General features: G+C 45.0%; 1 protein-coding gene across 1 annotated transcript; it reads left to right on the forward strand.

The window, feature by feature from the left end:
* Positions 1-1,127: 1,127 nt before the first annotated feature.
* xpnpep2 (X-prolyl aminopeptidase (aminopeptidase P) 2, membrane-bound) lies at positions 1,128-14,608 on the forward strand. The gene is made up of 21 exons (XM_035408335.1): positions 1,128-1,283; positions 1,864-1,928; positions 2,158-2,268; positions 2,771-2,834; positions 3,741-3,845; positions 4,744-4,830; positions 5,662-5,805; positions 6,299-6,400; positions 7,201-7,282; positions 7,828-8,029; positions 8,508-8,597; positions 9,859-9,968; positions 10,203-10,280; positions 10,619-10,690; positions 10,839-10,899; positions 11,006-11,075; positions 11,338-11,442; positions 12,208-12,267; positions 12,520-12,596; positions 12,835-12,924; positions 13,555-14,608. The coding sequence occupies exons 1-21, from the start codon at positions 1,238-1,240 to the stop codon at positions 13,753-13,755; spliced, it is 2,022 nt and encodes a 673-aa protein (XP_035264226.1). The 5' UTR covers positions 1,128-1,237; the 3' UTR covers positions 13,756-14,608.
* Positions 14,609-15,111: the final 503 nt, after the last annotated feature.

Raw genomic sequence — 15,111 nt, forward strand, 5'->3', positions numbered from 1 at the left:
CCTCCTGGTTAGCCAAAGACACTCAGGGAACAGAGCCTTTCATTTCCGGAGTTCGTCCGGTTTTCTTTTAAACCCTAACCAATCCCCCAGTCTTTTTCATTCTGTGTTAATGAATATAGTACATTTGAGGGAAAGAACATCCTTGTACGCATGCCTCCCATTCATATGAATCATAAACCCTGGGACAGATTTAATAACTGAAAGGTAATCTGCGGCCACTGCTCCACAGATAACGGACTGTTTACGCTTAACGCACAGTAAATGATTTCATATTGTATTCTGTACACGGGGAGTTATTGAACCATTAATATTTTTCCATTCCCCCAACAGCAGATGGTGGATTCTCAGTAAATGCGGCCTCTATACAGTTCAGTTCATTCCAGTGGTTCCTGCAGAATTATAGCACAGGTCATTTACTCAAAGGGCTGAAGTACAGGGCAGTAACACTGGATTGAATGTTTATTGCTCCTATTTTTTATTTTTTTATTGTTTCGCAGTAATAAGCTTGCTCCAAACATGAAAACTCTGAGCAACTCTGAGAGAGAGAGAGAGAGAGAGAGAGAGAGAGAGAGCGTTTTATTGTTTAGGGAATACATTTAACATTATGGAGAGAGGGAGATTCACAGAGAGTGGTGTATGGTTTTCTTTTTTTGTTCACATGTGTGTTTATGTGACTGGGCACCAACATACATCTACAAACATGTCTATTACACATCATTTTGTAACAAATAAAAAAAATTATAGGCCTTGGGTGATGGCAGGGGGGGCAGGGGGCAGGGGGTGGAGGGGTTGGGGGTGGGAGTAGTGGGGGATTTCTGGGGGTTTTGAGGGGTGACCTTATGAAATTACTGTGGCAAGAGAAACAGCTCAGTTCATTTGGCAGGAGAATAAAAGTGAACGAAAACTCCGCAGAATCAAAGTGCAGAATCCTCTGCAAGTTGACCTTTGAACCATGGCATGCAACGGCAGGCAGCCTGCCAGCCATCTGTGCCCCTGCGGGTGCTTTTCCCAACTGCAGGGAGGGAGTGTGCTGTGTGCAGCTGGACGGACGGAGTCACAGGGCGTCACCCTTTATTACAGGAACAGACTCCGCGCAGCCAAAGTTCCTCCTCTTTGGCTATCGCACATGATCGCTATCAGAGTTTGCGCATGAGTAGGGAGAGTCCGTGTTCCCCGTGACAGTGCGTAATCCTGAGAGGAGCACCTGCATCACCCTTTCCAAGGTAGACTGTGCAAGATGACGGTAACTGGCTGGGTCCTCTTTGCAGCTCTTGTCCTGGGAGGTAAAAAACAAGCTTAATTAATTTTTCCTTCTTGTTAAATAAAAACTATATCCTGTGCTATTTCTAACCGTGAGTCACATGTTTCAAGTATGTGGCTGTTTTTTTACCCTTCTGTAAGCTGGAACACAAACCTTTGTTCAGGACTCCTTTCTGGTGACTGTTACGTTGTCATTTATAATCAGACACTAAACCATTGATTTGTGTTTATGGTATGTATCTTGTTTATAGCTGTGCATTTTTTGTTGCACTTCTGGTTAGAACAGAGATACACAATCAGATACTTTTGGGAGCTTTGGTTTTGAATTCCTGAAGTAGACAGCAAAGCCATGTGGAGCCAGCTCGGCCGTGTGCCTCCACCAGCTGTAGAGTAAGGCCCGACCATGTCCAGCTGTCCTTGGATGCCTCTCATTCTGTCATACATACCAAGGTCAGGAGCAGGGCAATCCCACGGCAACAGTAACCGCGAGGACTTCGCTTTGATCTCTCGAGGCGCGCACGCTGCTATAGTCCTACAGGGGCACTGTGCTGAGCGGAGTGGTTAAGCCCCCGTGCCCCCTCTGTCTGTCTGTCTCTCCTGCAGCAAGCTCGAGCCAGGTCCCCCGTGCAGCTGGTTCGGAGAGGGAGAGGAACTGCTCCGCAACCCCGGTGAGACAAATCCCCGTCCCGGTCAAAGTTCCCCCAATCAGCTACGCCCCTCAAGCCCCAATGTTGTGTTCACATTCCAGTTGGTAGTATCAAGCGAGGTTAACAGGCAAGGGCTTGGTCCTGGGGAGTGGGGGTCGGGAGGTGGGGGGTGTGCGCTATGTGGGTGACGTCCACCCCGTGCAGAACAGCAGAATCCCCCCCTTAGAGCGGCCTGTGCTGTGTGTTCCAGTACCTTCCGCCCACGGCCGTCAACACCACCCTGCGTCTGCGGGCCCTGAGGAACGCCATGGCCCCCCTCAACATCTCCGCTTACATCATCCCTGCGACCGACGCCCACCTGGTACCCCACCGCCATGCCCCGTCCTCTCTCCATGCTCTGCCGTACATCATATAAAACAGCATTCAAGCTTTCCAAGCCCACAAATTACTTTATGACCAACCCTATCCAAATATAGCCTACGTATGCAGTGTCTTGTTATATGAACATACGGTACGTGGAATTGAAATGTGTTTGGGCGAGCGTATTTACTGTGACCCACCCATTTTTAAAGTGCAGCCTGAGAGACAAGGGTTCAGACAAGGAATCAAAAGCATGTACATTAACAACTGCACATACTTACACTGTACTGTAACTGCAAGTAACATGTGCGGTGTTTCATTCGACTGGCATCTAACGATTGTCAATTAGAAAATTTTCCTGTCACGGCGCAACACTTTCATGAACATATGAGCGAGTTCCATCATGCTGGTTTAAGAGGTGTGAGCACACCTTTCCCAGCTGAGGATGGAGGAGGTTACTGACAGACAGAAAGCGCTGTAACGAAGCTGCACTCTCCCTGCAGAGTGAGTACATCGCAGAGCGGGATGCGAGAACGGCTTGGATCTCGGGTTTCACCGGATCTGCTGGTATGTCCCACGTGCACACACACACACACACACACACACACACACACACACACACACACACACATCACACACACACACACACACACACACACACACACACACACACACACACACACACACACACACAAACATGCAAACACGCACATGCATACACACAAACACATCAACATACACACACATACATGCACGCTCACATGTACACGCAAACACGTGAAACACACACATACATAGACACAAACACATCAACATACACACACATACATGCACACACACATGTACACACAAACACATGAACACACACATGCATAGACACAAACACATCAACATACACACACATACATGCACACACACATGTACACGCAAACACGTGAAACACACACATGCATAGACACAAACACATCAACATACACACACATACATGCATGCACACATGTACACACAAACACATGAACACACACATGCATAGACACAAACACATCAACATACACACACATACATGCACGCACACATGTACACACAAACCCGCAAACACACACATGAATGCACACAAGCACGCCAATACACACGCACACATACGTACAAACACACATGTACACACAAACACATGAACACACACATGCATGCACACAAACACACCAACACACACACACATACACAGCAGGATTTTCAATCTAGATGCAATTAAATCTGAATTTCAACTGTATGAAGCACAGTTTAAGAGTTTAGATCAGTATTCCTACTCTTTCCAAAATTATTTCAATAGATATTCTGGTGTGCAAGTGGATGTATGGGTTGGACCATGAATTGGATGGAAAACCCCCCAGCGATGGTTTAGCTGTTGGGGTTACCCACACATGATTAACAACCAATGGGAAGCCCTCTCACCTGCTCTTTCCCTCTCTCCAGGCACGGCAGTAGTGACCCCAAACCAGGCTCTCCTCTGGACCGACAGCCGGTACTGGATTCAGGCCGAACGCCAAATGGACTGCAACTGGGAGCTGGTGAAAGACCGTGAGTGGAACCCCAAAGTTTGAGTGACAGCAAACGCCGACAGGCTCTCCAAGACCCGGGGCCTCGTTTGTAAAAATTGCTCTTGGATTTAGACGTAAATGTAATCTTTAGATCATTTCGTAAGGTTGTGCTTAGGGTTGATTTATTTAAAAAAAAAAGAAAAAAAATAGCAGAGACCGAAACAAAGTTGCTTACATTGGTTTAAAGAGCCGTATCTGTGTCTTACGCATCTGTGATACATAAATCTCAAATTAACTTCAATTTGAACTCATGTGAATGTGCTTTCATATTTCCTTGTCGTATAGAAGCCATTTTCATTTAAGTAAGTTTGCATTTCAACATTTCTTGCATTTTCTGAAGGTAATTAAGTTACGTCCAGTGTCCTTTATGTCAAGATACAATGATATCCACGTCAAAGCGGGGTTGTATATAAATAACTGCTTAGTCTCGGTTTTCTACATAAGCCACGATTTAAGATACAATTTGACCGTAGGAACATTCTTGAAATGAGGCCCCAAGGTTGGTTACCCCTGTTGTCTCTTTGTATGTCATTCATACAATTCATACACACGTGCATTAATTATACGCATAAACACTCCAATCATGTTGGGGCCAAATAATAACTTGGCAGGGGTCTGTCTCTGGCTGCCTTCCGTATTGTTTTCTCCATTTAATCATCCATCACGGAGTTCTGAGCGTAGAAAATGGCTACCATATGCCTGATATTTACTCACAAAAGCTCACAGTGATTGCTTGTTGACCGACGGAGCGGTATACTCCAAAGTGAACGCAGCAATGACATATGGCGAGGGGTTGTTGACTCCTCCCAAAAAGCTGTGCGTGTCCGGCCTGGGAACCTGGCCTAAGACCAAACCTGCCTCGTCTCACTGTCCAACAGCTTCCATCAGGGGCATTACGGATTGGTTGATCACACACATCTCGGAGGGGGCGGAGATTGGCTTCGACCCTTTCCTCTTCTCCATTGGTGAGTCGGGGGGTGGGGTCGGCGGGCAGCAGAGATGTCATGCTAAAAACTGGGATGTGCAGAAATACACTGAAACACAAAATGGTACCGATGTACAATATTTTACAGGTGGCTCAGAGGTATAAACTATACAAAAAAGCCAAGCGACCAGAGTTACATGTGAAATAAATATATATATATTGGAAATACATATACTGCCCATCCCTGTGTGCTGGGGAGTATTCCTGTACTGACATATCCCGCAGACAACTAAGACTAATTACTAATCAGAATCAGCCTAAAAACAGTTCAGTAGACATCACGTTTTACATAAGCTGTGTGCACTTCACCATGGAAAGAGATCTACTCCGGTGATTTATGAGCCTTGGGCTCTACCAAGGCCTCAATGGCTCTAAACAGCTGAATACAAATTGTGCAAAAAGCAGATATCATTAAGAAAAAGAGGCATGCCAACATCATTAGGATCATTAGAGGCTTCCATAGCCATCATAAATGTCTTGTAAAGTAATTTGGCTGTTTTGCAGCTCACGGAAATGGGCAGCCGCAATGTGTTCTGAGACAACCGCATTAATTATCATTCCACCAAAATATTTGCATTTACATGCATTTAGCAGATGCTCTTAAACGTACATAGTTGTATAAATACAGGACCAGGCAAAGACCAGTGCTGATGCTAAGTTGTCAGAGTCACACCTCATAGCAGCAGTCAATACATGACCTTAAAAAAAATGTCTTGCGATTCATATAGTGGACACTACCGTACTTGCAGCTCTGTTAATTATCGGTTGAATTTTGGTCGCATTGATTTCATGCACATCACAATGCCCACAGAAACATTCAAGGCCTATAACGTCAGGCTGGCTCCTGCTAACCGGACCCTGAAGTCTCTCCCAGACAATCTGGTGGATAAGGTGTGGACCGATCGCCCCCCTCTTCCTCCGGACAGCATCTTCAAGCTTCCAGACAGCATCATTGGTGCGTGAACCTACGATCCCTGCGTCCTGTCGCCACACAGATAAATACCTGCAAACAGTGCAGAAAGCCGCGGCAATAAAAGCGCAATTTTAATTCTTTATTGCGGGTTATCTCTGCGGGTAATAATGGTGGGAGGGGGGGAAGGCTGGGGCAGGAGGGTAGTGATTTCCCTTCAAGGGCTTTATAACCCTGTGATTACAAAGCAAGTGAAGTGGAAGAACCATAAAAACTAATGGCGACGTTGATGATCTCAAAGCTCATTATGTGCGTGTGTGTGTGGTGTGTGCGGGTGTGTGTTTGTGCTTGCGTACAAGTGTGGGTTTCTTGTGTGTTAATGTGTATGTATGTTAATGTGTGATTGTGCACGTGTTTGCATGTGCTTGCATGCACATGTGTTTTTCATTGTGTGTGTGTATGTGTGGGTGTGTGTGTATGTATGCATGCATATGCGTGTGTGTGTGTGTGTTTGTGCACATGTTGTTTCCATGCCCAGAGAGGTCCTGGCAGATGAAAGTGGGGGACATTCGTCAGCAGATAAGAGACAATCCCTACAAGCCCACAGCTGTCCTCTTGTCTGCCCTGGATGAGACAGCATGTAAGGCCCTTCCACTGTCACACACACCTACAGGCAAATCCTCCTCTGCTACTCACTGCCTGTACCCGTAAACAGCTGTTTTACCTGCAGTCACCTGTACACAGCAGTTACTACAATGCCAGAAATGTGTGGCCTCTGGAACCTTTTTTTTTACCACTGGGAACACACAAACCTCTAAACCACTCTAAACACCTACAGCAACACACACACACATGCTGCCTCCTGAACTTATTTCCACCGTGAAGATTCACTGACACGCTTCATAGATCTCACAGAGCCCTGCCTGTCTGGCTTATTGACACACATCCTCTGCACACGCTGTAAAAAAAAAAGAAAAAATCAATAGCAGGATGACGCAGTTTATGTGGAAGTGAAAAGCAGGACAGTCACTGGCTGTTCGGTAATCCCAGTCCCACCGATGACCCCTGTTGAACAACACAAAATAGCATTACCAATAGCACTGGGGTCCCGAATCGCCTAGACAGCTGAAACTGAAGGTGCATCTGCTCAACTATAATTGCCATTGAATGCATGCATCCTTTGTAACACTTGGCATTAGAATAATAACCAACTGCACGTATGAATTATACTTGCGAGTCAAAGAGCATGGACCACTTTTGTTCTGCTAACAGTTGTTTGGATGTTTTTCTTTTTTGTTTTTTTGTTCTCTTTCGTACATGTTTTTATAAGTTCAGTTGACTGCTGTGTCATATGTAGGTTCCGTAGTTGAGGTCAGTGTTGGTTTAGGTGTGTTATGCTGGCCTGCCTGCTGAAAGCTCCACATTCCTCCTCTGTTACAGGGCTCTTCAATCTCCGGGGCAACGACATCCCTTACAACCCCTTCTTCTACTCCTACACACTGCTGACCTTGGACGAGATCTGGCAAGTCTACTGCTCCTTCGTTCATTTTGTGGTTCCCAAACCTTTTGAGTCCCTACAACCCCCTTGAGGAATGAGTATGTTTACTTCTGCTAACCACACCCGAGTCAGTGTAGCATCTATGTGTTTACACGCACACATACGGTTACGTGTGGACGTGAAATTGTTTAACATATTTCGAAACAAGTATTTGTTTTGTATTGTACTGTGTACACTGTAGCTCAAACAGTGCATGTAAATAATGTCATGTTTATCTGACTGGCTTGGATGTTTATGGAAAGCATGAAGTACTTCAGGTTGGTTTTTTTTCACATTGTAACTTGAGACCCATCTCAACCTTTCCAATGACCCAGCAGCGGGACTCGGCCTGCAGTTTTTGAACCCCAATTTTTACCTGACCTGTGAATTACATACGTGTTCTCATCCTGTCAACCCTCCACCCCCTTTCTTCTCTCCTGCCAAATTTCTCGTTCCTTCACTACCTGTTTCCCTCCTGCACTTGCTCCCTTCCTCAATGCTTTTATTCCCTCTATCTCTGCCCTGACCAGGCTCTTTGTTCACCTTGAGAGGGTATCCGAGGAGCTGAAGGTGTACCTGAACTCGTCCTGTTACCTGGACCACTGTGTGCAGCTGATAGAATACCCGAGCGTGCGGATATACCTGAAGAACTACCTGACCCGGCCCAAAGTCAAGGTGTGGATCGGGACGGAGTACACCACCCGGGCCCTGTCTGAACTCATCACGCCAGAGGTAAGGCCCAGCGCAGCCATTGCTTGCCGAATCTACCTGGGAGAAATGCGAGCGCCAGCCAGCCAGGAGCGTATTTTCACTCCTCTCTCATGCCCGAGAGGTTAGATTACTCATCCAGTAATCTCACGTACAGAGAGACCAGAGATTAGGGTTTTAACACAGAATCAGGACCAACACACATTTTTCTCTACCTTTTTTTCCCTTTCTCATCCCTTTCTCATGTGTTCTGTTTCTCTCTCCCTCTCACTCCATGACGTGTGGTGCTAACGACATTTTAGATACTGTGCATGGCATGATTAATACGACAAGGTGTTGTGCATTGCATAAACAAAACATTGTTTCCTACGCACTGTGAGCGATCATGTGCCGGTTGTGTTTCTGGTGCTGAGTACGAGGTTCTCTCTCCTCTTGCCTCTTACCTTCTCTCACTCTCTTAATTCACTCCCCACCCCTACAACCCCCCCACACCCACCCCCAGGACAAGATGCTGACCAGCGACTACTCCCCGGTACTCATCACAAAGGCGGTGAAGGACGACACGGAGCAGCGCATCCTGAAAGACGCTCACGTAGGGAGGCCGTCCACGTCACTGTCACCACCTCCACATATCCACCACCAGCACCACCACATCCCGAGGAGAACCAGCCAGGCCGTAAAACACTCTCTGCCCTTCCGCTTTATGGCTTTACAGTAGAGCTATCGCTCCCCTCTGCCTCGGTCTCGTTAAAGCCATAAACGTCGGCCAAAGACGCCAGGAGGTCCCGCTGGTCCCGCGCGGGGGAACAGAATCCTGGAGGGACACCTTATCAGTTCACGTGCTGGAAACCCATGCGTTTCAATGATCCCAGCTTTTATATCGTTATAAGTGCTTTTATTGTGCATTTAGAGCCTTAATCTCAAGGTTATGAGCTCATCCTGCCATTGAGAAACAACAAATTAAATTGAGTCCCTCCCGAAATGTCATACGCTTTACTTATGATATATCATGCAATGTCTGGCCTTTTCTCAATTGAATGTAATAAGTCCACAGATGGCAAAGTAATTGAACCAGTTCCACAAAGTCTGTTGGTATAGCATGCAAAGTCACAATAAATCATTTTATTGCTACTTTGGCCTTATATATTTATATTCCGAGTTTACCCCGGATTTGTGGATCACCAGTGTGCTCCCCTAAATGTGTCACTATGGGACACAGGCTTCACTATTTACACTAAATTTGGTTTTGGCATGTCAGTATGCATGTCACCCTAAGTAACATATTTACCATACACCAGTCTTAATATCGGGACGGTATTTCAAGGTGTTTTTGGCAGACTATGCTGTATGAGCTTGCAGTGTGTGTGGTGGCAGTGGTGTAATGAACTGTGTGTGAGCTTGTGTTGTGTAGACTATGTGTGGTGATGCTGTTGATAGTGATATGATGAATGTGGGTGCGCATCATTGTAGAAGAATGAAGAATATGAGTGTATTGTATGCATGCTTTGAGGTTCACAGTGTTAGCTTGTGTTAGCATGTGATGGTAAAACTTACCATCACATGCTATATACGTGTGTATCAGTATATCAGACTGTGTTGTGTGTTTCAATGTGTTGTGGTAGACTGTGATGTGTATTCGTAGGCTGTGTTGTGTGTTTCAGTGTGTGTGTGTGTGTGTGTGTATGTGTGCATATGTAGGAGAGTGTATGTGTGTGTGACTATGTGTGTGTATGTAGGTGAGTGTATGTGTGTGTGTGTGTGTGTGTGTGTGTGGGTACACTGCGCTGTGAGTGTATGTGTTTGTGTAGACTGTGTTACCTGTGTCTTTGAGCATCCTCTCCACCTCCCTGCAGATCAGAGATGCTGTTGCAGTCATGCAGCTCCTGCTATGGTTGGAGAACAGAGTCCCCAAAGGGGATGAGACTGAGCTGACAGCTGCCTACTTTGTCAACGAGCGACGCAGGTATCACACACACACACACACACACGCGTGCGCACACAAACACACAAACACTCACAGTCACATAAACCTTCTGAGTTCATCAAAATTCACACTTTGCCTTCCATGCCTCAAAATGAATTATCATGCATCACTGGTACAAGCACTCAATCAAATTCATCACTTAACGACCCAAGTCCATTCACTCAGACATCTTTATCATTCTGCCATTCAATAAATGAATGCTTCATCTTTCAGTGAACAGAAAAACAACAGGGGCCCAAGCTTTGAGACCATTTCAGCCAGCGGGCCCAACGCTGCCCTGGCCCATTACAGGTATCACCGATGTGCATATACTCTTTATCTTTATCGTACGCTCTGTCTTTATCTTCTCCATAATGTTAAATATATTCTCTCTCTCTCTCTCTCTCTCTCTCTCTCTCCCTCTCTCTCTCTCTTAGCCAAGTATTACAAGAAAATGCAAGAAACTTTCTTGTAAGAAGTTACAAGCAACAAGCAATATTGGCAATCTTACCTTACACAAAAGAATGCTGCCCAATGTTTCCTAAATAGCTTCACGTAACTGGGCCCTTCTTTCATATTTGCACCTGGCCCCTTCGCTGTGACACACTCCCGTGTTGCTGAAGCTACATGTCGGCTGATTTGTGTTGCAGCCCCACTAATGAGACAACCAGGAAGCTGAGCGTGGATGAGATGTACCTGGTGGACTCCGGTGGTCAGTATCTGTGAGTATTACAAACAAGAAATTGAGTGATTCTTTATTTGACATGCTGATCTATTGCCTTATATGAAAACTGACATGTGGTGTTTTGGGCTGTGTTAAGTCCTCAAATGCTCTGAGCATCAATAATGCATTTTTTTTTCTAACTTCAGTGATGGGACCACTGACATCACTCGCACTGTGCACTGGGGGACACCCACTGACTTTCAGAAGGTACAGACTAGAGCTAAGGAAGGTCTAAGGCCATTGTGGATACTTCTTTATTTCAAATGCCAGCTTTGTTTCAATGTTTGGTCGCTCTCCTCTGTGTGTCTCTTAGGAAGCCTTTACACGAGTGCTGATGGGAAACATCGAGATCTCAAGGACCATCTTTCCTGCCAATACCAGAGGCGAGTATGTCCTGTCTTTCACACAAACAAACACACACACACACACACACACACACCAGTACACATGAAACATATTGGCATAAGGGTACACACTGTTTCTGAGTTATTGGTGCTACCAAGTCTGGCCACTAGATGTCCCTCTTTATTCACTAGCAGGTTTAGCAAACCTCCTGCTGAGACTGAACACAGGTGTATGTGTGTTGTTGCACTGTGTGTATTCTAGTCTTTGTTATCCCTTAGGTCTACTTTTCACTCTTTGCAGGTGTGAACATGGAGATGCTGGGCCGCAGAGCATTGTGGGAAGTGGGACTGAACTACGGCCATGGGACAGGCCATGGGGTGGGAAACTACTTTGGAGTACATGAATGTAAGGCTGCTTCTTTCCCCCACAGTAACAGTATACAGTGTAACTGCGCTATAAAATGAATATTGCCACTGAGAGACCTCACAAATAAGATATTACATAGCCGCCAACCACAAACCGCTAGATCAAGGAAAACCTCATTTCTGTCTACATGGACATCTTAATCAGTAACATTATTTTCATGAGGCATTTTTTTTAATGGAAATTATGTTGTGGTTACAGTTTATTGTGGTGATTATTTCAGCTGTGACTATTGTTCAGCTTATTTGCATGTGACTCTGGCAACGCGCATGACACTGGTGCACTGCGCATCCCGGAATGTCGTTGTTGCGAGTGGCCTCGTTACTCCGTGTTAATTAGAGGAACAGTGCCGAGGAACTGCTTCTTAGAGGCACTGTAATGAATTTTACATGTAAAAAATGCGCCCGGCAGCCCCATGGGGTGAAGCGTAGTACGCGACAGCATCACTCAGAGAGCAAAGCGCCTCAGTCAGTTGGGGTTTCCTGTCTCCAACGCAGTTTTTCTGGCTAATTGGGCCCCTGCAGCTCAAACTGTGGTCTGGAGTGTGAAAATAAGCAGTGCCTGTTGGCACTTGTTTCACAGTGTTAGGCCTGCCTACGCTCTGCTAAACGAATGGAAAGCATAGCAGAGATTGCATGGGCCTACAGGTACAATTGGTCACTGCAAATTGGGAGAACTGACTTTTAAAATCAATCAGCTCTGATGGTGTGTGACACTTCACTCTTCATTAGTCATACTTTTTCACAGGGCCTGTTGGCTTTCAGTCCAATAACATCCCTTTTGAAGTGGGCATGTTCACCTCCATAGGTAAGATATAGCATGCTTTTATGAAGGGCAGAATTGGCATTCAGATAGAGTATGATTGTATGTCAACTATTCCCAGGAGAAATGTGTAGAAATAAGATAAATCTACAAAGCACACATTTGATTTGCATCTGCTGTTCTGACAACTGATTTATTAATTTTGTTGCCTTGTATTTATAGATTAATGTGAAAACCAATAACCAGAGAAACATTATGAGTTAATTTGCTTGGCTAATTAGCATTTTTTACTTTCAGAGCCCGGATACTACAAAGACAATGACTTTGGAATAAGGATCGAAGATGTTGCCGTCGTAGTACCAGCGAATACTAAGGTGGGAGTGCACTATTAAATCCCTGCAGTGACATAAATGCAGAAATACATTTACTCAATATGGCTAGAAATTTTTTTTTTTAAAGCCATATTAGCAGTCTTTGCAAAAACTGAAAATTAATCAGTTTAGAAGCTCACAAATGTAATATTCATGTCAGGAACAACGCTACACTGAAGTAGCATGAGGCTAGCTCCTCCCCCACAGGCAGGCCTTCACTGTTCTGTGCTTGATTCCACAGTATGGTAACAATTACATGACCTTCGAGACCATTTCTCTGGTGCCTTACGACAGGAAGCTGATAGACACGTCCATTATGAGTCCCCAACAGGTAAGCATACAGAGCGACTGTAATTAGGGTCCCCTGGGAACATGGTGACAATACCCTTTGGTACCCGGGAAAGCCCCTCGGCATCTGCCACTGTAGGTTCTTTGTGGCAACTAATGAGGGTCTACTTCAGAAAGCTCTATTGAGTGCGATGATACGTTTTTTGTACTGTAGGTACACACACTTCTGCTCTGTGTAACTCCAGGCCAATTGAGGGGCATTATTGTGAGAAATAGCCCATTGACTTCAGCCATGATAAACCTGTAAAAAAGCTTCACCGATACGCAAGGTTGTTCAGTGTAGCAGCTACAAATACTCCTGCTGAACAGCATAAATTTAACGTCTTTCTCGTTTCCTGTTTCCTGTTTCTTTTTAGTACCAACTGATCACCCACTATGGATTTAAATACCCTCACATTGGAGCTGACAGCAATCTGCACTTTAGCCTCATATTCATTGTTTTATTTCAAATCCAATATGTGCTCGAGTACAGGGCCAAAACAACAAAATTTGTGCACTGTCCAAAATATGTATGGACACCACTGTATATATATATATAATATAATATATTATATTAAGATATGTTGAGATGGTATGTGAATCTTATTTGTGTTCTCCTGTGTCATGCTTTTAGCTGCAGTGGCTGGACGCGTACTACAAGAAGATCCGTGAAATTATGGGCCCGGAGCTTGACAGGCAGGGCCTGAAGGAGGAGAAGGAATGGATGATGAAGAACACGGAGCCCTTTTTGTCGGCCGGAGCCCCTGCCACCCTCTCCTCCCTCACTTTGACCCTCTTGGTGCTGTGCAGAGCGCTGGTTCAGCACCTCTCCTAATGCTGCTATGTCCCCTGGGCCTCCAGACCCCCTGCCTCTGCCCATACACATTTCAGGTGAAAATGCACCAGGGCATGGACCCTCAGCCCTGTACCTGTTGGTTTTCCTCATTACCTAGCTCTTATTTGGCCAAAAACATGTTTTTTTATTAGTTTTTTTTTTTTTAAGATGAACACAAAACCAGAACCCTATGGCAAGCATGGTTCTACGTTCTCTAGCCTTTCAGATTTTCTGGTCCGAGGCCTGATTGTGGATTAGGCAGGGGGGCGATAGCAGGGGTTGGGGGGGTTTTGGGGACAGTGGAGATGGCAATTGCGGTTCTGTTTGGCTCCCCCTCGGTCAGATGGTGCACAAGGCAACCACCCATGTACCTACAGTATGTGGCCTGTGCCTGGAACTAGCCCTGCCTTATGGCCTTCTGGGACCACAGCTAAAGAACCCTGCCCTAGAACCTGCAGATTGGACCGTGTGTTTGCACACATTAAATTAATAGGGTTAAATTAATAGGTCCTAGGACCACTTCGTTTTATCTATTTGTTTGTTGAGTGACTTGTTTTGGGATTACGCCTAAACATTCTTTTTTTCTGGTAATTGTTTTCTCTGTACATAATGATGTTGTCGGCACGTAATGCAACTTCAAGTGTAATTTATTGAGTTTGCTAAATGTCATCTAATTCTAGTTGACATTTTGTGAATGGATTTTTTGGTTTTTATCAATCTATCTGTATGAAAGTAATCTCAAAATCTTTTGAAGTTACCTGAGGCTCACGGTTTGTAATTAACATGTAAAAATTTGTATTTGTTTGTGTTTGATTTGTCAAAGTGTCTGAAATAAAATCTTCACAAAAATGTTCTTGTTGAGTTCATAAATAAGACTATTCCCCCATAAACTGAAGGTAATGGATTAGTCTTAAGCTAATATCTTCTGTATTGTAGATATCCACAAACAACATTGAATTTCACAAGGCTTTGAACTATGCATTTACGACATGTGAGTGGAGTGCATGACCCCTCAAGAAAGCTTTGGCATTAATATTTAAATAAATGACACGCACTGTCGTGTTGGATGACTCATGATCAAATAAACTGATCTGATCTCTGATGTTTTCAGTGTTACTCACACAGCCTACTCATCTTTTCTCCTTAGTTGAACTAGACTCCGCTACCGTCTATGAAGGCGCATACTGTAGCAGGTAATTCCATTGCTCTGCTCAGTGTGCTTTTTTGTGCATACTGGAAAACATCGTCCTGAAGAGCGTAACAAAAACTTACAGGAAGTGAGAACGCTCTGGCATTGTGCAATGAGCACACTTCCTCCCCCCCCCCCCCCCCCCCCCCCACCTCAACCCCCTTTCC

Source organism: Anguilla anguilla, chromosome 3 (genome assembly GCF_013347855.1).
Source record: "Anguilla anguilla isolate fAngAng1 chromosome 3, fAngAng1.pri, whole genome shotgun sequence".
Lineage (NCBI taxonomy): Eukaryota > Metazoa > Chordata > Actinopteri > Anguilliformes > Anguillidae > Anguilla > Anguilla anguilla.

Excerpts from the sequence above, each read along its gene's own strand:
- xpnpep2 (XM_035408335.1), top strand. The coding sequence starts at position 1,238 with ATGACGGTAACTGGCTGGGTCCTCTTTGCAGCTCTTGTCCTGGGAG. Across the intron at positions 6,401-7,200 it reads TGCCCTGGATGAGACAGCAT|GGCTCTTCAATCTCCGGGGC; the intron begins GTAAGGCCCTTC and ends CCTCTGTTACAG. Across the intron at positions 11,443-12,207 it reads CTACTTTGGAGTACATGAAT|GGCCTGTTGGCTTTCAGTCC; the intron begins GTAAGGCTGCTT and ends ACTTTTTCACAG.